General features: G+C 38.9%; 2 protein-coding genes across 2 annotated transcripts; one reads left to right on the forward strand and one right to left on the reverse strand.

Annotated features, from left to right (window-relative positions):
• Positions 1 to 2550: 2550 nt before the first annotated feature.
• Positions 2551 to 3159, reverse strand: LOC110615441 (uncharacterized mitochondrial protein AtMg00810-like). Its single transcript, XM_021757281.1, has one exon. It carries the CDS (start codon positions 3157 to 3159, stop codon positions 2551 to 2553), a length of 609 nt encoding a protein of 202 aa, XP_021612973.1.
• Positions 3160 to 19596: 16437 nt separating this feature from the next.
• On the forward strand, positions 19597 to 24303 carry LOC110616167 (small nuclear ribonucleoprotein E). Its single transcript, XM_021758513.2, has 6 exons — positions 19597 to 19807; positions 19972 to 19998; positions 20122 to 20184; positions 23682 to 23760; positions 23833 to 23878; positions 23992 to 24303. The coding sequence occupies exons 1-6, from the start codon at positions 19766 to 19768 to the stop codon at positions 23999 to 24001; spliced, it is 267 nt and encodes an 88-aa protein (XP_021614205.1). The 5' UTR covers positions 19597 to 19765; the 3' UTR covers positions 24002 to 24303.
• Positions 24304 to 25640: the final 1337 nt, after the last annotated feature.

Raw genomic sequence — 25640 nt, forward strand, 5'->3', positions numbered from 1 at the left:
AATTAGCCCTATTATATGTCACCAACATGATATATGCATTATTAATTGTCATTGTAAATGCATTATGGCCTAGTTTCTTTCATTGCAATGAAGAGCTTACTCACAAAACATTATGGCTCAATAATATTAGCACTATTGTTTCTTCCAATCTAGAATTCAAAATCAACAACCAATACTAGTCAAACTAAATAAATAACTTCATCAATTACATCACATTCACAGTATTGATAAGCGGTTGTCGAAGCTGTCAAAAATAAACCTATTAAACAATCAACAATAAACTTGTAGATAGTGGCAATAGGGTCGAACCACAGGGAATTGACACCAATGATTTTCCTAATAATAACTAGGTCAAGTAAATAACAAGTAATTAAAAGAGGGGGGTTTTGATTTGATGATTAAAATTAAATAGCAAAAGAAAGCAATAATTTAAATAGATGAGAATTTCAATGAGAAAGAGATTCTAGCTGAAGTGTGAGTCTAATTCAGTTTGTTCAGAATTGATCATTGATTATTAAAGACTCCTATTTGATTTCAATAAATCAGTTTTGGTTGTGGAAGACGCTTCTCACAATCCAAATTCTTCCTTAGTTCTAGTTTGATTAGGAAACGTTCGCTAATCAAACACTAATCAACAAGTTGCCAAGGAACGTCCTTGGGGCATTGTAGCATCGAACAACTGTTGACTGCATTAAGACTTAGAAAAATCCAATTCTATCCTTGCCAACCGCGTGGTCAAGTTTAGATTATGCAACTTGATTAAATGTGTATTTGAACAACCTAAATCATTCAAACAATATTACTTAAGCAATTTAAAAGCAATGGGCCCTTATTGATTCTAAAAGCAAAGTAATAATTATGGAAAAGATCAGTTTGCATAAATATTGAAACAAACAAGAGTTCAACAATGGAGTATTAAACCTCCCAATTCATCACAAATCTGAATATTCTCAACTTCAACTAGAAAAGGAAGGAAATTAGCCACTCATGGTGGACAAAATACACAAAGAAAAGATGAAAAGAAGAAAAGAGAATTTCTGCCGAGTTTCTGGTGCTGAGAGATGATGCTGAGTTGCTGACCAGATGATGCCTTTGCTGGTTTGGAGGCTCTCCTTTTATAGCTGCAGAATTTCTCTCCATCTAGGGTTTTAATATCCCTCTTTGATTTGGTGTTTGACTCCTCTTTTGATGTTGATTTTAATTGCAATTGGAATTCCTTGGATGAGAGACTCTTTCGTGGCTCTTGGTTTTGTGTTGGAAGTGATTGGATTGGATTTGGACTTCTGAAAATTCGGATTTCTGTTTTCTGCCCATTTTCCCGCTCTGCTGTAAGTTTCTGCTGTCAAAGTGATTTGCCCGGTGATTTGAGTATTTTGGGCAAATCACTGCCGCAATCACTTCTCTGTGAGTCAGTCCCCTATGTCTCTGCGAGTGATTTGGCCAGTGATCTTCGAGTGTCTTGGGCAAATCACTTGCCATATCACTACTGCCTGTTGCCTCCGGGTTTCTACTTCAGCTTGATCTGGGCAGTGATTGGAGCAGATTATCTGGTGATCTTGGGCAAATCATCCTTTTGTAAATTTTCTGCACTTTTTCTCCCATTTTCCAATTTCTTCCTTTTCTGTAAAAACAAGATAAAAACCATAAATTAAACTGAAAAATGTGTAAATAAGCAATAATAATTATGATAAAAATGTGGCTAAATTATGCTTGATCAAGTATTTACATAAATCACACACTCGAGTACTAAGCTAAAGATAATAGATTGATAATGATAACCACAAAAAGGAAACCATAGTCACATAACTCATTCACAGACTCTTTAGTGAAATGTTTTTTTAAACAACCAGTACTCTAGAAGTGATTTAATGCAAACTCTATACTACAATCTTATTAGCCGATGCATGGCCATATTTATAGGCAGCGACTTATAATGCATAAAATGAAAATAAAAATACAATTCTTGTTGCTAGGAAAATTCTAAAAAAATAGATAAGAGATTTGAACCACCCAATGTGAGGGATTTGTTATCCTTGGATAGCTTGTTACCAACACAGGATTTTAGGTTTGAAATTGCTAAATTTGATATCAACCTTATCACTCCAATGCTAAGTGCTAAATTTGATTTCAACCTTATCACTCCAATGCTAAGTGCTAAATTTGATATCAAATTTATCACTCTAAGATAGGGGCTCCTTATCACTCCATGAATCAATATTGTAATCATCCCCCTACAAACTAAGGCTGAAGGCACAGTTTGCTTCGAAAGAATGGAAGGCTTGCTTTAGAAATAGACTTAGTAAAAGTATTAGCCACTTATAAATTCGTAGGCACATGCTTAGTAACTAGAAACCTAAAAGCAACTCATTCTTGCACATAATGGTAGTCCAATTCTATATGTTTACTCTGTGCATAAAAAACAGGATTGATAGTCATAAACAAAGCACCGGTATTATCACCATATAAAACTAATGTAGTAACCATAGGAAGCTGAAGATCATTCAAAATATATGAAAGCCAAGTAATTTCTGCAGCAACATGCACCATTGTTCAATATTCTGCTTTTGTGCTAGGACGAGAGACAATTTGTTGCTTCTTGGCACACGATGAAAAGATATTTGATCCAAGAAAAGTGCAATAACTGGAATGGCGCGTAGTTGGACATCCTGCCCAATCAGTATCTGAAAAAACTGACAAATCAAAAGACGTATTAGAACGGAGATATAAACCAAAATGAGTTGTTTCTTTTAGATTCCGAAGAATTTGATGAATAATCTTAAGATGAGCCATTGTAGGAGAATTCATAAACTGAGAAACATAATTAACATTGTAGAAGAGGTCCGGATGAGTGAGATTGAGATATTGAAGGGCACCAATAATCCCTCGAAAATGGCTAGGATCACTAACAGGAGTAGAATCCTTCTCAATTGTAGAGCAGGCTTCGAGAGTTGTGGGCATAGGCTGACAATGAAGGATATGAGATTGTTCAAGTATGGTATGGGCATAATGGGATTGAGATAAATGTAAACTATCGAAATGAGATTGTATCTCTACTCCTAAAAAATGATGTACTGGGCCAAGATCTTTTATAGAAAATTCACTGCTCAAACCCTCAACAAAAGAGCTAACAAGATCCAAAGAAGAACTTGTGAGAAACATATCATCAATATATAACAACAAAACAAGTATCCCATTAGTTCAATGATAAATAAATAAGGACAGATCATCCAAGCCACAAAAAAAAAAAAACAAAGGAAATAAGGAACTTGCCAGCCTATCAAACTAAGCTCGTGGTGCTTGCTTGAGCCCATAGAATGCATGTTGAAATTTACTCACATGTGAAGGAAATTGAGGGTCAATCATACTTGGAGGTTGATTCATATATATAGTCTTCTGTAATATAATCATGTAAGACATTTTTAACGTCAAGCTATCGTATAGGCCAATTTTTAACAAGAGCAGCAGAAAAGATCAAACATATGGTACTTGGCTTAATAACAGGAGAAAATTTTTTTGTGTAATCAACACCATCAAGCTGATGGAAAACTTTAACTACCGACCAAGCTTTAAGACGATCTAAAGTTTTATTAGCCTTAAGTTTAGCTTTACATACCCATTTAGACCCTATGATATGTAAATTAGAAGTGCGAGGAACTAATCTCCAAGTGTTATTTTGATGCAATTTAGCTAGCTCCTCTAGCATAGCTGCCTTCCAACTAGAATGCGAAAGTACAGTTTTAACAAATTTTGGCTCATAAGGAATCATGGATGAGACTGAAATAGTTAACCCATAGCGAGGATTTGGCTTTACACCCCAAGTTCGGACCGAGTAGTCATATGATGACCTCAATGCAGAGTAACATTTGAATTATTTGAAGAAGAATTTAGCGGTGAGAAATCATCATTCATAGCTAGAACCAAAGGCAATATACTATTATCAAATACTGTAGTTGAAGATGCAGACAGTTCAACAACCGTTGGTTTTTTTCTTAAGCCAGATTCTGCTAGAACACCATCAACAATTGATAATGTTGAAGAAACAAATAATTCAGTAGCTACTGGACCTGTTTCTGAACCAGTTGCAGCTAAAAAAACCTTCAAAAATTCCAGCTGAAGAAAAACTCGTATCTGCTATTGGTTCTGCTGCTGACGTAACTTCCATTGGCTGACCACTAGTAGAATCATCCGGCTCTGTCACAGCCGCTTCTCTAGATGAAGCGAAACTAGTTTGCAAATCAGCAGCAGCAGGTAAAGGAATTGAAATGTTCATCTCATATTGATGTTGGGCAGAACCTGGGACGCGATGATCATTTAAATTTGATAATTAAGAATCAAATATTATTAAAACATATGAGTTTCCAATAGAAATTGATTTAGGCTTAAAAGGAAAAATTATTTCATCAATGCTAACATGGTGAGAAACAAAAAACATCTTAGTCGATGGGTGGAAACATTTGTACTCTTTATGCTTCTTAATATATCCTACAAAGACACTTTATAGTTTTAGGATAAAACTTATGGCTTTGTATATCCCACGTATAAGGAAAACAGTTTGAGCCAAAGACCTGAAGTGATTTATAATCAGGATGTGAACTAAACAACTTAAAATAAGGCGTATCAAAGTTAAGCGACGAAGATGGCAACCTGTTTATAACAAACACAACAGTAGAAAATGCCTCAACCCATAAATACAGTGGCACATAGCTATGAAACAATGTTGTCATACCCAATTCACGTATTATATGATGTCGCCTCTCAATTATACTTGTCTATTTTGGTGTATAAGGACATGAAAATTGATGAACAATTCCTGATGTAAGAAAATGTGCAGATAATCTAGAACTAATAAATTCGCCTCCTCCATCAGAATGAAAAATCTTAATTTTTTTACCAAATTGTCTATCTAACATAATGCGTAAATGCTAAATAAGCTGGAAAAAAAATATGATTTATGCTTCAAATGAATAATTCAAGTATATTTAGAGAAATCATCTACTAAACATGCATAAAATTTAAACCTTATAATAGATAGAATAGGAGCAGGAGCCCATAAATCATAATGAATTTTATCAAAAACAGCAGAGCTAGAATATTCAGAAAGACTAAATGAAAATTTACTGAGTTTTTCTAACGAACAACTATCACATAAATGCTTAGGTTGCAAAGAATCAATAACATCAATTAATTTTTTATCACTTAATAATTGTACTGTTGAAGCCTGAGGATGTCCCAGTCCCTGATGCCAAATATCTACTGTACCAAACTTAAAACGATGTGAAAAGTGTGCTTTCGAAACATGAGACAAAACATACAAGTTATACTTCCTTGATCTTGTCAGCAACAATTGTCATATTTTTCGTTCCTTAACACAAACGCCAACATTAGAGAACTCACAATTAACAGGATATTTTGAGGTTAATTGACTTATTGAAAGCATTTTTTTTCATATTAGGAACCAACTTCACCATGTAACGGTAGTAAACTTTTCTGTTTAATAATTGAATTACCTACATCTGTTATAGGAAGAACCGTTCCACCTCCTATAATTATAGAATTAGAACCATAACATTGATGAACATCATTTAGCATATCAATCTTACCTTTCATGTGACTAGAGGCACCTGTATTAGTAGTCCACTATGTATCAACAATTGAGTTGTCCAAGGAAAGAGCAACAAGTGCTTGTGGAATTGAATCTTGTGAATTCGATTGTTTTTGAATCCACCAAAAAATCTTTGCTATATGGCCAAGTTTTTCGCTGAGCTATCATGTTCCGATGCAGTACATATCTCGCTCATTAGCCGTCATATAACGCTGTCCAAGAGGCGGTGGTCGCCTCTGTTGAGTAGTTGGGGCAATATTGTTCTGGTTTGGGCTTCGAGATTGTTGAGCCTGAAATCCCCACCCTAAAGAGCTAAAGGAATTATTCCACTTGCAGATAGAATTTTGAGCCGACTGTTTACTATGTTAACTATAAAAGGCTAAGTGTGATGAGAGCTGTGATAACGACACATCTGCTTAATTTGTATTCCAGCTGCGTTATTGATTATGATTCTGTAATTGTGAAACTAATTCGGAATAAGAATGTAACGACCCCAAAATGGACCGTCACCGGCGCTAGGATTCAGGTCGGCTTAAGGCCGCCAGAACCCGTAGCAAGCCTACTAAACTCTCTGTGTACCTGGAATACATACTCATACATGATCATACATTTTCTGTGAAAATAAAAAAAAAACTCTTTTCTGAACCAAGGCTTAACCTGTGCATGCACTATCTCTGTACGCTGTACTCTGTACTCTGTACCCCTGACTAGAGCTTCCTCTAGATGGGTGATCTCATACCTGGTAAGCCTGGTTTTCACATACAGGAAAACATATACATAGACAGATCATGTACAAAACATACATCATTAGGTCAAGCACATTTCTAACTTTATACACAACTATTACATCTCTTTCATATGACATGTCCACTCTAAGCTATTACAGATCTCTTTACTCTTCCTGTACTCTGCTGGACTGTCCCTGTACACTGTACACTGAACCTGCAAAACTGGGGTTAAGGGAGTGGGATGAGCTCTATAGCCCAGTGAGTAGAACAGTAAAACATCTCAGTAAAATATGATCTCATGGAATGCACCATATCACAGACAAGCCACATCAAGAGTAAACCTGTCACCACATAGTCCCAGTAACTCTGTGCCAGGGCGTAGAATCGAGCACCTGGTCTTCCTGTCATATATGTATATGTGTATATAACACCTCTGTACTTACCATTGCCAGGGCGTAGTCAAAGGCTCCTGGACTTTGCTATACCTGCCAGGGCGTAGTCAAAGGCTCCTGGACTTCGCTATACCTGCCAGGGCGTAGTCAAAGGCTCCTGGACTTCCTGTCTGAGACTATTGGATCATTCAGCATTTACCCACATCAACAAAGAACTATGCAATGCACCATATTCGTGGTTACTAATGCACTCAACCTAAGGCATAATCATGATGCATGAGATATGCTAAAACATTCCATTGTGTGCAAGTAAAAGAGTTAAGTTTAGTTCCACTCACCTCTGGCTATCTGGACTGACTGACTCTGCAGGCTCTGAACCTCTGGAGCAGTACTCACTGCTGCTCTCTCTGGTTCCTCTGGTCTGTACCTATACAGATGGACTCAAATGAGGGACCAAACAAGCATAGGAATAACTCGCTTAACCTCCCCAAGAATCCCCGTAAACTCACTCAACTATCCATGCAAAGCATGCAAAAGAAAGCTGGATAGGACACTTTCGGCGGCAGGTTCGGCGACCGAAAGTCCTCGCCAGAGACGAAACTCAAGCACCTTCGGCGGCCGAATCTCAAGCTTCGGCGGCCGAACCCTTTCGGGGGCAAGTTTCGGGGGCCAAAAGGCACTCCAGAGACGAAAGTCGCTAACCTTCGGCGGCACCTTCGGCGGCCGAATCTCCCAAACAGAGCCGAACATGCAAAACTCGCGGGGGCAAGCTGTGGCAGCCTAAGCCACCATGCAAGAGGTTCGGCGGCCGAATGAACCTTCGGCTGCCGAACCTGAGTTCATCCAGAACTCAGCCCCGACGGAAAACAAGCTCCTGAATGCCCTTCAATCTCGTAAAACATGCAAACTCAACTTCTCAACACACCTATACTCATATATATGTCCAAAGGGGTCCAAAACTACCTAAAAAACCCCAACAAACACATCAAACAGAACACATAATCATGCCATCAAACACACCCTTTGTCACCTAAGCATGCATCTCTACCCAACCCTGCATAACACTTCTGTAACACAGTAAAACATGTTCAAGATCTTCACGTACCTCCTGTAAACACGAAGATGAACGGTCTGAACCAAGAAAATGGATCACCTTCTCTTCACACTCATAAACACTCAAAACTAAGTTTGTTTTCACTTCAAAACTTTCCACACCTGTGAAAACCTTAGCCTGAGCAGCTAAAAGCGTGCAGATAAAGCATGGGAGATGTGACCAACTTCTGGACATGATCTGGTGATAACACCTGTCCAAAATGCTGACTAAGGGATACAAAACTGCTGGCTAAGCAACTCAGCTTCGGCTGCCGAATCGCATGCAAAACCATGCAACATTCGGGGGCCGAACCTGAATTCGGAAGCCGAACATTGGGCACTTTCGGCGGCCGAACTTACCTTCGGCGGCCGAACTTGGCTCCTCTGCCTTGGTTCATTTCAACTCAAAACTTGGTTCCATTTACCTGTAACACAGTAAACCACACAACATTTCTTGAGAAACTCATATCTCCTACCCTCTAGAGGATTCCGACATCCCGGAGTCCACCGGACGACAAGAATTCCGGTGCCGGACTCTAGCCGGGTATTATATTCTCCCCCCTTAAGAACATTCGTCCTCGAAGGTTCCTAAAACACACAATTAACACATGAAACGGAGAAAACTAACCTCAAAACAAATATGGATACTGCTGGAGCATAGACTCCCGCGTCTCCCAGGTGCACTCTTCTAGATTATGGTGGTTCCATAGAACTTTCACCATCGGAATCTCCTTGTTCCTTAGCTGTCTGATCTGCGTGTCCAAAATCCGCACTGGCTGCTCGATATAGGTGAGATCCGTATGAATCTCCACCTCAGGCTCACTCAGAACCTGATTCGGATCTGATACAAACTGCCGTAGCATAGAAACATGAAATACCGGGTGAATTCTCTCCATAGAAGCAGGTAAATCCAGCTTATACGACACATTTCCGATCCTCTGCAACACCTCAAAGGGTCCAATGTACCGTGGAGCCAATTTACCTTTCTTCCCAAAACGAACCACTCCTTTCATTGGAGACACTTTCAGCAATACCCAATTACCCTCCTGGAACTCTAACTACTTTCTGCGAACGTTTGCATAACTTTTCTGTCTGCTCTGCGCTGTTCTGATTCTCTCTCTGATCATGGGCACCATTCTACTGGTAATGTCTACTAACTCTGGCCCTGCAAGAGCCTTCTCTCCTACCTCTTCCCAGCAAACAGGGGATCTGCACTTCCTCCCATACAAAGCTTCATAAGGAGCCATCCTTATGCTAGCATGATGGCTGTTATTGTAAGCAAACTCCACCAAAGGTAGATGCTGCCTCCAAGAACCGCCAAAATCTAACACACATAATCGAAGCATATCCTCTATGGTCTGGATGGTCCTTTCTGATTGTCCATCAGTCTGTGGGTGGAAAGCAGTACTAAAATCCAATCGCGTGCCCATCGCACTCTGCAGACTCCGCCAAAAGCGGGAGGTAAACTGAGGTCCTCTGTCTGAAACTATAGACACTGGAACTCCATGTAATCTCACGATCTCATCCAGATAGACCTGTGCCAACTTATCCACAGAATAGTTACTCCGTACTGGAAGAAAATGAGCAGATTTCGTGAGTCTGTCCACAATCACCCATTAAGAGTCTATCCTGTTGGACGTAGCTGGTAAACCCACTACAAAATCCATAGCTATGTTCTCCCATTTCCACTCTGGAATCGGTAATGGGTTAAGCATTCCGGCTGGTTTCTGATGCTCTAGTTTCACCCTCTGGCAAACCTCACAGGCTGTCACGAACTGCGCCACTTCCTTCTTCATGGCTGGCCACTAATAGACCCTTTTTAGATCCTGATACATCTTGGTGGCTCCTGGGTGAACACTATATCTTGCATTATGAGCTTCCCTCATAATGTCTTCCTTTATACTGCTCCTATCTGGCACACAAAGTCGATTCCCATAGCGAAGGATCCCTTTACTGTCAAATCTGAATTCTGCACTGTTGCCTGACGGAACAGTCCTGGCAATTTTCATCAACTCAGGGTCCTCATGCTGTCTCTGAGCTATCTGCTCTAGAAACACAGGTGTCACTCTCATCTGTGCTATCAACGCACCTGTACCAGACAACTCTAGCTGTAATCCCTCGTCAAAGAGCTTATAAAGCTCCATCACAACTGGTCTCCGCTCTGCTGCTATATGGGATAAACTGCCTAGTGACTTCCGGCTTAGGGCGTCTGCGACCACATTCGCCTTACCCGGATGATACTGGATTTTACAATCATAATCACTGAGCAATTCTACCCATCTCCGCTGCCTCAAATTCAGCTCTCTCTGACTCAAGATGTACTGTAAACTCTTGTGATCAGTGAAGATCTCGCATTTAACCCCGTAGAGGTAATGCCGCCACATCTTAAGTGCAAAGATAACTGCTGCCATCTCTAGGTCATGGGTAAGGTAATTCAACTCGTGCTTCTTCAACTGTCTAGAAGCATAAGCTATCACTCTATCACTCTGCATCAATACACAACCCAATCCCACTCGAGATGCATCACAGAACACTGTGAACTCTTCATTACTGACAGGCAGAGCTAACACTGGTGTTGTTGTCAATCTCCTCTTGAGCTCCTCAAAGCTCTCTTGACACTGATCTGACCAGATAAACTTCTGGTTCTTCTGAGTCAATTTGGTCATAGGAGCTGCTATCTTTGAGAAGTTCTGAACGAACCTCCTGTAGTAACCTGCCAGTCCCAGAAAGCTTTTAATCTCAGTCACTGTCGTGGGTCTAGGCCAGTTAGCTACAGTCTCTATCTTCTTGGGATCAACCTCAATACCCTCTGCTGATACCACATGTCCCAAGAAAGCAATGCTCCTCAACCAAAACTCACACTTTGAGAACTTGGCATACAAACCATGCTCTCTCAGTGTCTGCAGAACGATCCTCAGATGCTGGGCATGCTCCTCTGCATCTCTGGAATACACTAAGATATCATCGATAAACACAATGACAAAGTGATCCAGAAACTCACTGAATACCCTGTTCATGAGATCCATAAATGCTGCAGGGGCGTTAGTCAACCCGAACGGCATCACTAAGAACTCATAATGCCCATATCTGGTCCGAAAAGCTGTCTTAGGCACATCTGCCTCTCTGACTCTCAACTGATGATACCCGGATCTCAGATCTATTTTCGAGAAACAACCTGCTCTAGCTAGCTGGTCAAACAGATCATCAATCCGAGGTAAGGGATATCTATTCTTGGTAGTGACCTTGTTCAACTGTCTGTAGTCGATACAAAGTCGGAGGGATCCATCCTTCTTTCTAACAAAGAGCACTGGAGCACCCCAAGGTGAGGTACTAGGGCGGATGAAACCCTTATCTACCAAGTCCTGCAACTGTTCTTTCAACTCTTTTAACTCTGCTGGCGCCATCCTGTAGGGAGGAATAGAGATAGGTCTAGTACCTGGCAGTAATTCAATTTCAAACCCTATCTCCCTATCAGGTGGTAGTCCTGGCAAATCGTCTGGGAACACATCGAGAAACTCTCGGACTACTGGTACTGTGGCTGGTTCCCTCACCTGACTGTCTAGCTCTCTCACATGAGCTAGAAACCCCTGACAACCCCTCCTAAGCAAACGGCGAGCCTGAAGGGCTGAAATCATACCTCTGGGTGTACCTCTCCTGTCTCCTCTGAAGACACACGCTGACCCATCCTGGTCTCTGAGACTCACTAGCTTCTCTCGACAGTCCAACGTAGCACTATATGTAGATAACCAATCCATCCCTAGAATGACATCAAAATCCGTCAAATCTAGAACCACAAGGTCAGTTGGAAGGTATCTACCCTCTATAAACACTGGACTGAAACGACAGACTGACACTGCCACTGATGGGTCACATCTAGGTCCACTGACCCAGAGAGGATACTCTAACTCAGAACTGATCAAACCCAATCTCTCTATGGCTCTCGAAGCAATAAAGGAATGAGAAGCACCGGGGTCCATCAAAGCATACACATCTGAACACCCAATGATGAGATTACCTGACACCACTGTGTTCGACGTGTTAGCCTCCTCCTGTGTCACTGTAAAAATCCGTGCTGGGGCTACCGGATTTCCACCTCGGGAACCTGCTGCTGAAGTAGAGGCTGCCCCTCTCCCTCTACCTCTGCCACTAGTCTGAGGCATGACTGGAGCTGCTGGCCGTACAACTGGCTGTACCACACTGCCTGAACTCATCTGCTGAGATGGTGCAAATGTCACCTGCGGACAATGCCGAGCGATATGCCCTTCCTGTCCACAGCGAAAACAAGCTGTAGATCCCAACTGACAAACTCCTCCATGTGGTTTTCCGCATCGTCTGCATACTGGAGCTGTGCCAGAGCTTGAGCCACTACCTATTCCCAGACCTGACTTGACTTTACTCCAGAACTTACTCTTTGTTCCTTTTGCTCTATCCCATCTTTTACTGCTTGGAGTGGGGGCTTTCGAACCCGACGCCTGTGCCTTTGACTGTTTCTGAATATTGGCACTAGCTTCCATTTTCCTGGCTGCGTCTACGATGGTATGGAAACTCTCCTTTTCTGCTGGAAGAATCAAGGAAGCATACCTGGGATGCAGTCTCATAGTATATCTCCTTGCTTTCTTCTGATCAGTATCATAGGCTTGACCCACGTACTGAAGCAGATCCAGGAACTTATCTGTGAATTCATCAACACTCATCTCATCTGTCTGTCTCAACTGTTCAAATTCAATGACTTTCATCTCTCTGGAACTATCAGGAAAAGCCCACCCTGCAAACTCATTGGCGAACTCTCCCCATGACATACTGTCCATTCTAGGCTCCACATAATTCTTAAACCATTCTCTGGCTTTCTTGCATTTTAATGTGAAACCTGCCATCTCAATGGCTCTCCTATCATCTGCTCCCAATTCACTGGTTATCATCCTAACTGCTCTGAGGTAATCAAATGGATCATCTCCCGTGTTGTATTTCGGAGCATCCAATTTCAAGTACTCCGTCATTTGGACTTTACCTCCAGATGAGCTAGGTTCATGTCTGTCAACAACAGGGGCTACTGGTTCTGGTGGTAGTACTGGTTCATTTGGCTCTAGGTGTGCTGCACTTGGATGGATAGGGGAAGAGGGATACATAGGATATGGTGGATAGTAAGGATAAGGCATATAAGGCATGTAAGGAGGATATGGCACAAAACTCGAGTACTCTGACATACCTCCCATCGGATACTCTGGATAGCCAAAACCTGAGGTCTGAGCACCTCCCTGCGACTCTCCCATACCTTCCTCAAAGCTGCCAATACCCATGCTGTCATCTCTAGACTGATCAATCTCCATAGCTTCCCTCCTTTCCTCTGATCCTCCTCCCCTAGCTGTTCCTCTTCTGCTCTCGTCAACAGACCTTCGAGGGTCTATTGACATACCTTCCCTGCTAGATCTCTGAGACCTTGCCCTTGGCAATGCAGGAGGACGAGCAGCTGGTCTCTCATTCTCTGGTGGGACTCCAGTCAATCGAGCTGATCGACGAGTTCCTCGCATCTTTACTCTGGAAACACAACATATAAATAGCACATAAACATCACATATCAATAATACACATGCAACACTCATGGCATATCATAGCAGATAGGACTCAAGACCCTATCCTAGTGGACATGATTTCCTATTGTGCTTGACCACTTCTAACCTGTCTGAGCCCAACACTGTCTCTATAGGTCCGATCATGTGAACCTAGGGCTCTGATACCAATCTGTAACGACCCCAAAATGGACCGTCACCGGCGCTAGGATTCAGGTCGGCTTAAGGCCGCCAAAACCCGTAGCAAGCCTGCTAAACTCTCTGTGTACCTGGAATACATACTCATACATGATCATACATTTTCTGTGAAAATAAAAAAAAACTCTTTTCTGAACCAAGGCTTAACCTGTGCATGCACTATCTCTGTACGCTGTACTCTGTACTCTGTACCCCTGACTAGAGCTTCCTCTAGATGGGTGATCTCATACCTGGTAAGCCTGGTTTTCACATACAGGAAAACATATACATAGACAGATCATGTACAAAACATACATCACTAGGTCAAGCACATTTCTAACTTTATACACAACTATTACATCTCTTTCATATTACATGTCCACTCTAAACTATTACAGATCTCTTTACTCTTCCTGTACTCTGCTGGACTGTCCCTGTACACTGTACACTGAACCTGCAAAACTGGGGTTAAGGGAGTGGGATGAGCTCTATAGCCCAGTGAGTAGAACAGTAAAATATCTCAGTAAAATATGATATCATGGAATGCACCATATCACAGACAAGCCACATCAAGAGTAAACCTGTCACCACATAGTCCCAGTAACTCTGTGCCAGGGCGTAGAATCGAGCACCTGGTCTTCCTGTCATATATGTATATGTGTATATAACACCTCTGTACTTACCATTGCCAGGGCGTAGTCAAAGGCTCCTGGACTTTGCTATACCTGCCAGGGCATAGTCAAAGGCTCCTGGACTTCGCTATACCTGCCAGGGCGTAGTCAAAGGCTCCTGGACTTCCTGTCTGAGACTATTGGATCATTCAGCATTTACCCACATCAACAAAGAACTATGCAATGCACCATATTCGTGGTTACTAATGCACTCAACCTAAGGCATAATCATGATGCATGAGATATGCTAAAACATTCCATTGTGTGCAAGTAAAAGAGTTAAGTTTAGTTCCACTCACCTCTGGCTATCTGGACTGACTGACTCTGCAGGCTCTGAACCTCTGGAGCAGTACTCACTGCTGCTCTCTCTGGTTCCTCTGGTCTGTACCTATACAGATGGACTCAAATGAGGGACCAAACAAGCATAGGAATAACTCTCTTAACCTCCCCAAGAATCCCCGTAAACTCACTCAACTATCCATGCAAAGCATGCAAAAGAAAGCTGGACAGGGACTTTCGGCGGCAGGTTCGGCGACCGAAAGTCCTCGCCAGAGACGAAACTCAAGCACCTTCGGCGGCCGAATCTCAAGCTTCGGCGGCCGAACCCTTTCGGGGGCAAGTTTCGGGGGCCAAAAGGCACTCCAGAGACGAAAGTCGCTAACCTTCGGCGGCACCTTCGGCGGCCGAATCTCCCAAACAGAGCCGAACATGCAAAACTCGCGGGGGCAAGCTGTGGCAGCCTAAGCCACCATGCAAGAGGTTCGGCGGCCGAATGAACCTTCGGCTGCCGAACCTGAGTTCATCCAGAACTCAGTCCCGACGGAAAACAAGCTCCTGAATGCCCTTCAATCTCGCAAAACATGCAAACTCAACTTCTCAACACACCTATACTCATATATATGTCCAAAGGGGTCCAAAACTACCTAAAAAACCCCAACAAACACATTAAACAGAACACATAATCATGCCATCAAACACACCCTTTGTCACCTAAGCATGCATCTCTACCCAACCCTGCATAACACTTCTGTAACACAGTAAAACATGTTCAAGATCTTCACGTACCTCCTGTAAACACGAAGATGAACGGTCTGAACCAAGAAAATGGATCACCTTCTCTTCACACTCATAAACACTCAAAACTAAGTTTGTTTTCACTTCAAAACTTTCCACACCTGTGAAAACCTTAGCCTGAGCAGCTAAAAGCGTGTAGATAAAGCATGGGAGATGTGACCAACTTCTGGACATGATCTGGTGATAACACCTGTCCAAAATGCTGACTAAGGGATACAAAACTGCTGGCTAAGCAACTCAGCTTCGGCTGCCGAATCGCATGCAAAACCATGCAACATTCGGGGGCCGAACCTGAATTCGGAAGCCGAACATTGGGCACTTTCGGCGGCCGAACTTACCTTCGGCGGCCGAACTTGGCTCCTCTGCCTTGGTTCATTTCAACTCAAAACTTGGTTCCATTTACCTGTAACACAGTAAACCACACAACATTTCTTGAGAAACTCATATCTCCTACCCTCTAGAGGATTCCGACATCCCGGAGTCCACCGGACGACAAGAATTCCGGTGCCGGACTCTAGCCGGGTATTACAAAGAAGGTCTTGGTGGTTTCAACATTGTTGTTGGAAGGTCTCATATTGAGGTCCAAGACTTGTAAGAAGGTAGAAGACTTTCTCCTTATCTGGAACTGGTTTGCCGATTGTTGCTAAATTGTTGCACAATCCTTTAAAACCACAAATATGCTCTGTCATGGTCTTGTTGTCATCTTTATGCAAGTAACTCAACTGTTGACGTAGCGTGAACTCTCTCTCTTGTGAGTGCTACGCATATGCATCTTTCAAGGCTTCCCAAACCACACAAGCTATGTCAAGTTCAATAACAAGACCAAGTGTTTCTTCATAGAGGGTATCAATGATCCACCCTCGAACAAGACGATTAGATTTCTGCCAAGCTATGAAATCTTTTATGAGTTGTGAAGTGGAATCTTCTTCTGTTGTGGAAGTTGGAATAACAAATTTCTGTGGAACTAATGATTCATTCATTATATGATCAATTAGACCTTGACTCTTTGCTAAACTTAGAATTTGTTCTCTCCATAATGGATAACTCATTTGGGTGAGTTTCAAGGTAACAAAATTACCAACATTCAAGGATAGATTAAACGTTATCATAGGAGCTTCCTGCTCTGATACCAAGAAAGAAATTGGAAAATGAAAGAAAAACTGAAACATGTTTTAGTGAAACGTTTTTGAAACAACTAGCACTCTAGAAGTGATTTAAAGGAAATTTTATACTACAATCTTATTAGTCGATACATGGCCATATATATAGGCAGCAACTTATGGTGCATAAAATGAAAACAAAAATACAATCCTTATTGCTACGGAAATTCTTAAAAAAAAATAAGATAAGAAGAGATTTGAACCACCAGATATGAGGAATTTGTTATCCTTAGATAGCTTGTTACCAACACAGGATTTTAGGTTTGAAATTGTTGAATTTGATATCAACCTTATCACTCCAATGCTAAGCCTTAACAACCTTATCACTCTAAGAAGAGGGTCCTTATCACTCCATGAATCGATATTGTTATTAACTATTACATACATCATATATAATTTCACAAAATGACAATTAAAAAATTTGCACAATTAGTCTATTACTAATTTACTATATTACAACATACATAATTTATAAAATTTAGCAAATGAAAATTTAAAAAATCATACACTGTTACTTCATGGCAACAATTCTCAATTTGTGTTATACCATTACATCACAAACTCTTTTAGTGTATAACCATGGGCTTGGGCACGCACAGGTGAAGGAAAAGAGAAGTAGAAGGAGAAGAAGGAATATCGAATAGCGCCAGTGTAGCTTGGTGGCGCAGAGTAGCTGCAGAGGGATTGAAGTTTGAAATCTGAATGTCACAATCTGCAATTTGGGGCTGGCTGGCTGGATATTGAATCTATTGAGGACATGCAGTGCAACAATATAGGTTATAGACTGATTGAATCTCCACTCTGCAGCAATAGATATTAGAGTTGCCGCGACAGATTACAAAGGAGGGCTGGAGGGAGAAGGGTTGAGATTGAATATCGTTGTCGGGAATTTTTTCTACCATTCTGGGGAGCCGAGAGATTGTCGTCTGTTGATTGTTGATTGTCGAACTATGATCGAAGGAGAATGATTGAATTTGAAGTCAAAATAAAGACTTAATTTCAAAGACAAAGACTAGGGTATAACCGTATAAGTAATAGCATCTAAAACGTAGCATTTATGAAACAACGGTTCAACCGATATTTTTCTTCTCTAGAACTGAATCGAACCGATTTAATCGAAAATTCAAAAAATAAAAACTGAACTGAACTGAACCGAACCATTTTATTTTCAAAACTGAACCAAATTACCGAATTACATTCCTTTAGTCGGTTTATTCGATTTGAACCAAATAGTGTTCACTCCTAGCCTACACCACCCTTCCCCTCTCCCAGCTGAACCCCCCAACTTCACTGTTGAGTGTTGACAGTCCCTTCTCCCTCTTCCCAGCCGGCAACAACCTTTCCCCTCTCTCCTCATCGACAGCGACAATATTTCAGTCACCCAATATTAGCTTTTCCTCCACTCCCTAGCAAAAGCTTTTCCAAACCCGCGACAGCCCTTTCCCCTTTCTCCCTCACTCAAATATTGACTTACTTTATATATTGCCTTTAGATATTGTCTTTAATTCAATTCTTCTATAGTCTTAATTTATTTACTTTAGATATTGTTAGATTTAAAGGAATTGATTAAGCTTGCGGTTGTGTATTAACTTAAAAAGTTTGATTTGTTGATTAAGCTTGTGGTTGTATATTGACTTAAGAAACTAATTTGTTGAGCTTGTGTTGTGAATAAGTGTATTGACTTGAAGAAATATATAGTATTGCTCCTGCATATAGTTACTGCTTGCTAAAATAAGTTATTATTCTTCATGTTTTGAACTGAGTTCGGGTGGCATGTGATATTGTTAAACATGTTCAGGACATGTATTAAAATTAAAATATTAAATGGTTTTGAGACGAATTTAAAAATTATATTTATAATCGGATTCAGGTTTAAGTACTCTCAATTTTATAAATATCGTGTCTATTTACATATTTAGTTTACTTTAGATATCATAAGATATAAATAATGCTTGACCGTGCAAAACTTCACTTTATTTTTCATTTTATTCTCTCGTATCAATAACTGTTTAATTTTATATTTAAAATTTATGTGTGAATCTTTGTTTATAATAAAAAGAATAACCCAATGCATAAAGCAATCCAATAATTTTATGAGTTTCGGTATGTAAAATATTTATTGGCGCTTGTATAAATAAAATATTTATTTGTCAATTTAGATGATTTAAGGAATTTTAAATAAAACATTTTTGTTATTTTTAGAATTTTTTAATAGTAAAATTAAGTTTTCATTTGTTTATAAAAAATAATTTATATTTTATATTTAAAAAATATTTTTTATATAAAAAACATTCTTCATGAAATTTTTTTTAAATAAAATAATTTATTTTTTATTATTTAATTTTAATATAAAAATAAAATATATTAAAAAAATTTATATATAAAAATTAATAAACATCTCAAAATACAAAAATAATTTTTTCTTTTAAAGAGAAAAAATAAATTAAAAAAATATTTTTTATTAACTAATTTTTTTGAATACCTTAAACACTAATAAACAGAAAAATATTTCTCAAAAAGCAAAAAAACCTAAAATTTGAATAAAATGATCTACAAATAATAAAAAAGCTATGATTTTTTATTAAAAAAATAAACTTATTAATAAGCAAATATTCAACAACATAACTTCATTCAAAAAAGAGAACAAAAAGAAATGTAACTGTGATTTATCCATATTAATTTTTTAACCCTTTTTCGTTTGCAGGATAAATTATTACCACATTTTTATATTTTATTAAAATTAATTATTAATTGTTATCTTTTTTTACAGCCCAATTAAATCAATAATTTTGTTAAGGGCATATTAATTAATTTATTTTAGTTTTTAATATTTATAGTTTTTAATCTATTGTAATTTTAAGAATCATATTATTTCATATCTATAATTTTATTATATATTATATTTTTAAATAAAAAATTAGGGATATAAAATTCAGTTTAGAACTCTCAGATATATTATTTGTGTAGTCAAGATTAAAATAAGTTGATTATCTCTTCCTTTATTATAGAACAATCGAAGAACTAAAGATTTTGAATTTAGTATATAAACGTTTTAATTATTTTTTTTAAAAATATGTATTGTGCAATTCATTTTGATAAACTATAGAGATCTGCGAGTAATTTGCCCTGCAAATTATTCAAAACAAAATATCTATTTGGTTCAGATTTAAAAAAAAAAAAAAAAATCTATTTGGTTAGAAAAATAGGACTTATTTTGCCTCTTGGCTGAAATCGTTCTAGGGTTTTACTTCTCTCCAATTCAACTTTCTCTTCGCCCCCGGAATCCTCCAGAGCTCATCAACATGGCTAGTACCAAGGTCCAGAGGATTATGACCCAACCCATTGTACGTGTAACATTTATGCTTCTTTCTGCTTTTAGAATTTGCTTCTTGTTGTCTTTAATCCCCATTTTTCGTTTTTTTGTTTTTTTTTTTTTTATTCTTTTTCCTTCTTCTTGTTCGTCTCATTTGTTGCTTTACTTTGCTCTTACTGGGATATGCTGCATCAGAACCTGATTTTCAGGTTTCTTCAAAGTGTAAGTCAGTTCTTCGCTTATTCCATTCTTTTACTCATTTGGGTTTTGCTTAAATTAGCTTGTTCTTAATGGGAAGCTTAATATTTGCTTCTTCTTCTTCTTTCTCTCTCTTTTTTGTCATAGAAAGCTCGCATTCAGATATGGCTTTTTGAGCAGAAGGATCAGAGAATTGAAGGCCGAATCATTGTAAGTTTTGCGCCTAATTTTAGTTGTTTTATTTTTTATTTTCCCCTTTGAAAACTATTGTTATGACTATTGGTTAACTTCAAAGTTATTCGTATTTTTCTAGTTTGGTTTCATGGGATAAACTTTCAATATGTGTGCTAATTAAAGAAAAAATGTTGAAGGTTTTTGGAGGATGTACTCCATGCAATTCTATTTACATTATTGCACTGCTTCATTAGTCTTAATTTGAGTTCTTCATTCACTTGTATTGAAATTCAGTATGCAGGCACCTGCAAATTGTCTTAATTGCTGCTAATAAACTCAGTGACGTTATATTGTAATTGATTCCAGAATTATCAAGAATAGTACTTTCTATTATCTTCTAACGAATTCTCATCTTTTCTCTAACTAAACTCTCTCTATTCTTCTTTTTCCTCTGTGCATTGTCTGGTTGGGTTTCTGAAACCCTAATGTATTCTCGGCATAGTATTTGAGTTGGAAGGTTTCTTGATTAAGAGTATCTAGAACGAACTAAGTTAAGTTTCTATAATTTGGGAAATGGTGGTTGATCTCGTTGTTAATAGAATTCCATAAAGCCTATGGAATTTTACTTTTTTTTTTTTTTTTTTCGTTTTCTTTCTGGTTTGTTGTACTTGTACTCTTCTTATTTACACTATGCCTTGCCTTCTTGGGTTTGCATTTGTCATTCCATTGGCATCATTCAGTTGCTTGGGAGTATTGGAATCTAAAGCCTTCTCTTGTCTACATCTGTTCCTGCATTATCTGTCTGTTGAGGATTTAAGCCAAAAATAAAAATGTAATGAAAGGAAAAGGAAGTTGTATGAAGACACATGTAGTTTTTCTATTTAGTCATTTTCTTATCTTAATTAATGCCATGTTTGTCTAAGGTGAAAGGTGCTAAATTGCCCACAGCAGTAGTTAGAAAAAAATAATTGTTAAATCAATAAACATCATCATAATATTAATATTTCATTCATAAGCATAATATCAATATTTCATTCAAAAAAAAAAAGGGAAGAAAAAGAAGAAAAGTTGCTGATCATGATTGTGCATCCTGTTTAGGAAAAATAATATTATGTAATAAAGTATTGAACACAAAAGAATAAAACATCACGCACCTAATCTACTCAAGTTTCTAGCTTGAAATAACCTATGTTATGTCACCCTTCTTCTACTAATGTGCTTCCACTGCCCTCCCTTTACTTTTCTCTTTTGTCTGTAAAAGCTGGATGCCTTATGCTCTAACAGAAAATTATGGAGCAAATAGATGCTATCTTTTTTTATTTTACTACTTGTATCTCATGCTTTGACACCCTTGCGTCCAAAGCCCATGATGTAGAAATAATTAATCATTTAGCATGCATTTTTAAGTTGAAGAAGCTTCATTTTTTTGGGATTTGTTAACTGTTATAATCCTTGTTGTAGTCGAGTTTGTTAGCTTCTTAATGGTGAGGATTAAATTGAGTCACGGAGCTTGATTGCTTTCTTATTTTATCCATTTTTCTCTTTTCCATAATATTTGAGGATCTTTTCTCTCTCTGTCTAGCTTCTGATGTTTCTTATTACTGCTTGACTTGAATGTAATCTTGATGCCACTTTGCTGCTTGGCTTTTTCACTTTGCCTTGTGCCTAATGACCAAATCTGACAGAAGCTTTACCTCATTTAATTGTTTAGTGCTGTTACAATAGGTGTTACATTATTCATTTGGTGCCTCCTTTAGCATTATCCTTTCTTGTTTTCAGTTGGTAATTTTATAGGGAGAGTCTCTTTGGTTTAAAGTAGTTTAGATTTTTTTTTTCTTTTTTCCAAAGGTAAACGGTACCTTTTTAAATTTATATGGAAAGAGATATAAGAGTAATGATGGCTTTTGCAGCAAAAGATTTCATTTACGATGAGGTGTCTCTTTTAAGCAATGTATTTGATGTCTTAATGCCTATTTGATGTTCTGATATGATATTTTTTGCTTTTGAATTTGTAATAATGGGAGAGTCCAAGATGTTACAATATTTGATCTGGTGAAGTGAGTAAAAGAGAGATTTTTGGAAACTAAAGAGGGAAGAACTGACTGTATCGATGAGCAACAATATCTACACAGCAGGTTTAGAATCAGGTTCCTCCAGTTAGGGAAGGAAAATAACGTGGCAAGAAAACTCTCAATACTCAGATAAAAAAAAATGAAAAGAAAATGACAGGAAATATACAGCCCCCAGGAATAACTTTCCTGTGCAGATGACACCACTCTGCCCTCCCTATTCCAGAGAATGTACTGAATGCCAAAAGATGTCCTCTCCCTCTGCCCATTCCATCTGTAAATGCTGGGAAGGAATCTTTTGTTGCAACTAATTCCTGCCATGTGTCTTTTTTCCATAATTCAGGGGGGGCTGTTATGTGTGTTAAGTGCCATCTGTCCATTCTCTTTCTTCCTCCTTCTGAAGTACACCTCATAACTTCTTGGTTTTGAGCCTTCGTCCTTGTCAGAATTGAACTGTAAAGTGAGCAACATGCAGGCCTGAAATTTTTACTTAATGTTCCTATCCATAGTTCTCTCTTTCCTCTTAGTGATTATAGATGTGATTATTTTGGGACCATGACTCCTCTCATGTAGAAGAGGTTCTAGTTCATTAGGTTGAACAAGTTCCTCACATGCTTGGTTTTAAATAACAGTGCAATGACCTTTATTTGCATTTTCTTTTTTGCGCGGGGGGAGGGGGTGGTGGGGTTAATGATACCCGTTTCAAATAATGGAGGGAAAAAAATTTATAATGGATAATACAATGGTGACAAAGTGGGAATGGCGTTCCCTTAATTGGTAATGGCCATTATCCACATATGTAGATGGGGATTCTTTTAGTTGTGGTGCAGAGAGGCAAAGAACTCATTTTGTTTGTGATGTCTACAATTTCCATCTGTTAACTCTCAAATTTCCCATCTCAACTTTCAGATCTTCATTTCTTGAGTTAAGATCGTCAAACAGTGGAAGTTTATTTGAAGTGAAGGAGAACAATTAATCTACATTTCTATGTCCATCTCGGTGTCCCATCCCAATGTTCCTAGTTATTTTAGTTTTAAATTAATTATATTAATGATGTTTAAGAATGATAGATTTAGTGTTTTTAATTTATATATTTATACTTATTATTTAGTTGTGTTCTTAGTTATAATTATTTATTTAAATATCTATTTATTTCATGATCTGTATATATTTTTAGAAGAATTTGCTTTGCAATAGGCCATTTTCATTATGTTATGGCTGCTAGTGGCTTGTTCCGTTGCCTGCAGCCCATGCTTGCATGTAACCTTTCATCTATCCAACACACTCGTGGTTGGCTTTCTCTTTTGTTTTATTACTAATTAATACAGGATGAGAACTACTTTTGCTTGTTAATATTTTCACTGTTTGCGTGACTTGCATGAATAAGCATATAGATGCCTATGTGGTATTTTTAGTTAAATAATTAGCATCTTTAATGTATTTGGTGTTCATATTAATTGACAGGGCTTTGATGAGTACATGAACTTGGTTCTTGATGATGCTGAGGAAGTCAATGTCAAGAAGAAAACCAGAAAGTCCTTAGGTAAATCACCATGTTCAACTTAACTCCTCCCTCGTTTGTGCATGATCTAAATTTTATCTTTTACTTGCTCAGGAAGGATTCTTCTTAAAGGAGACAATATTACTCTGATGATGAACACGTGAGTTAAACACCACTATCCATGGTCCCTGTACTTTCATCAGTTCCCCATGCTCTTTCTTCCCTCCTTCCTTCTCTCTCTCTCTCTGATCATTATTGCCTTGTGTATTGCAGAGGGAAATGATGTCACCCGGCAATTATCGAGGCCGCGTTGCGTTTCAATCTGGGAGGCCTTGTTTTGAGCTATGTAGTGTGTAGTGCTACATTAAACACTAAAACATGCTTTTTTGGACCGACTGTAGGGTTAAATGTAGTTAGATATGAATGTTGAAGTTCAAATGGTGATTTGTCTTTTTCAACTTGGCAATATCCCCAAGTGTTGCATTAATATTGCAATGCTTGGTTGGATAAGACATGGACAATTTGTACAATTTGATGCATCTTTTTGGAGGCTGGATGAAATATGCTGCTCCTAATTGCTTTGCATAGGTGCTGTAGATTTCATGTGTGCATGCGTACGTGTTGCAGACTTGTCTATCATGTGAAGATAGATTTTTTTTTAAAAAAAAAAAAAAACAAAAAGGAGAGAGTCGCTCATGAGAAAGCAAAGATTGTCTCGACAATTATAAGAGAAGAACGAAATAGGTGGAAGAGAGAAGAAGATATGAAAGAAATAGGGGAGAGACAATTCTATAAACAAGGGAAAGCCGGAACCTTTCACTCCTACGCATAAAATGGCTCCAAAGTTTAAATTGCTGCCATATACAAATAGCCTATAAGCCATAAGACAGACTTCTCTCCTTCCATTTTTTTTTTTCACCCTTCTCTTGCTCTAAATTCGCTTGCTCTGCCGCCTCTACGTGTAGCCGTACTCTGCTTCTTTCTAGGCAGGGGACGACCAATTGTCTTCTCCTCTATCTAGAGATGTGGATTGTCCCTCCCACCTCTCTGCGAAATTGTGCGCAAATAATTGTTGTGTTTTTTGTTGGCTTCTTTCATAGATCTGTGCTTCAAGGGAGAAACTTTCTTTTTAGATCTATGGTTTTCTGTGTTTTGTGTGCTTCTGTACTCGTGTTTCTTACATGCATGTGTTTTCCCCCCTTGGGTTCATCTTCAACGGCGTCGCTTACATGCGGGTGAGAATATGGTCTCCCTCAATAGGACGATCGACTTTCTTCTATATCTCACCCTCTTTGTCTTCTGTGCTTCAGTCGGTAGTTCATTTTTTCTAGTTGTGTGAAGAGCTTCAAATTGCTACTTGATATTGAGATTCTCGGGATCCTTGTCCCTCGTCTTTCTTGGTTGAGCGGCTGATCCTCTAAGCAAGACAATATTCATTGATGTGTCCTCTTCCATGACTCTAACGAAAGAAGGCGATGCTTCATGGTTTTGGCTTCGGTGGTCTTCTTTCTTTTGGGAATTGTTGGCTTTCGATGCTAGTGTTTCATCTATGTTTCTTGGTTTGTCAGCGAAGCCTTGGTTCCCCTGTGAGCGTCTCTCCCAAGCAACGTGTCACGGGCTTAATGATTCCAACCCCGAAAATCGCTTAAGCCGTGCGGCACTCAGCTCAGTCCGTCGAGCTAAGTCAGCCTTAACCTCACTTGACACAGCGGAAGACAAATAAAGGGGCTGATTCCAGCAATCAATAGATTGCAAGTGCACACAGTGGTCACAAGCACAACCTTGGGCAATTGGGACCTCAAGGTGTTGTGGAAGCCAATCACACACACAAGAAAGGAAGCAAGGTAAATAAACAAGCAAGCAAGATTGGGAAGAGTATTTGGGGCTAAGAGAATCCACTAAGTGATGGAAAAATACAATGG

The sequence above is a fragment of the Manihot esculenta genome, chromosome 5 (genome assembly GCF_001659605.2).
Source record: "Manihot esculenta cultivar AM560-2 chromosome 5, M.esculenta_v8, whole genome shotgun sequence".
Classification (NCBI taxonomy): Eukaryota; Viridiplantae; Streptophyta; class Magnoliopsida; order Malpighiales; family Euphorbiaceae; genus Manihot; species Manihot esculenta.

What these genes read in the sequence shown, in the direction of transcription:
- LOC110615441 (XM_021757281.1), bottom strand. Translation starts at nt 3,159, where the DNA reads ATGTTTCTCACAAGTTCTTCTTTGGATCTTGTTAGCTCTTTTGTTGAG.
- LOC110616167 (XM_021758513.2), top strand. Translation starts at nt 19,766, where the DNA reads ATGGCTAGTACCAAGGTCCAGAGGATTATGACCCAACCCATT. An exon ending in GAATTGAAGGCCGAATCATT is followed by an intron (nt 20,185 to 23,681) that starts GTAAGTTTTGCG and finishes ATTAATTGACAG; the next exon opens with GGCTTTGATGAGTACATGAA. An exon ending in GAAAACCAGAAAGTCCTTAG is followed by an intron (nt 23,761 to 23,832) that starts GTAAATCACCAT and finishes TTACTTGCTCAG; the next exon opens with GAAGGATTCTTCTTAAAGGA.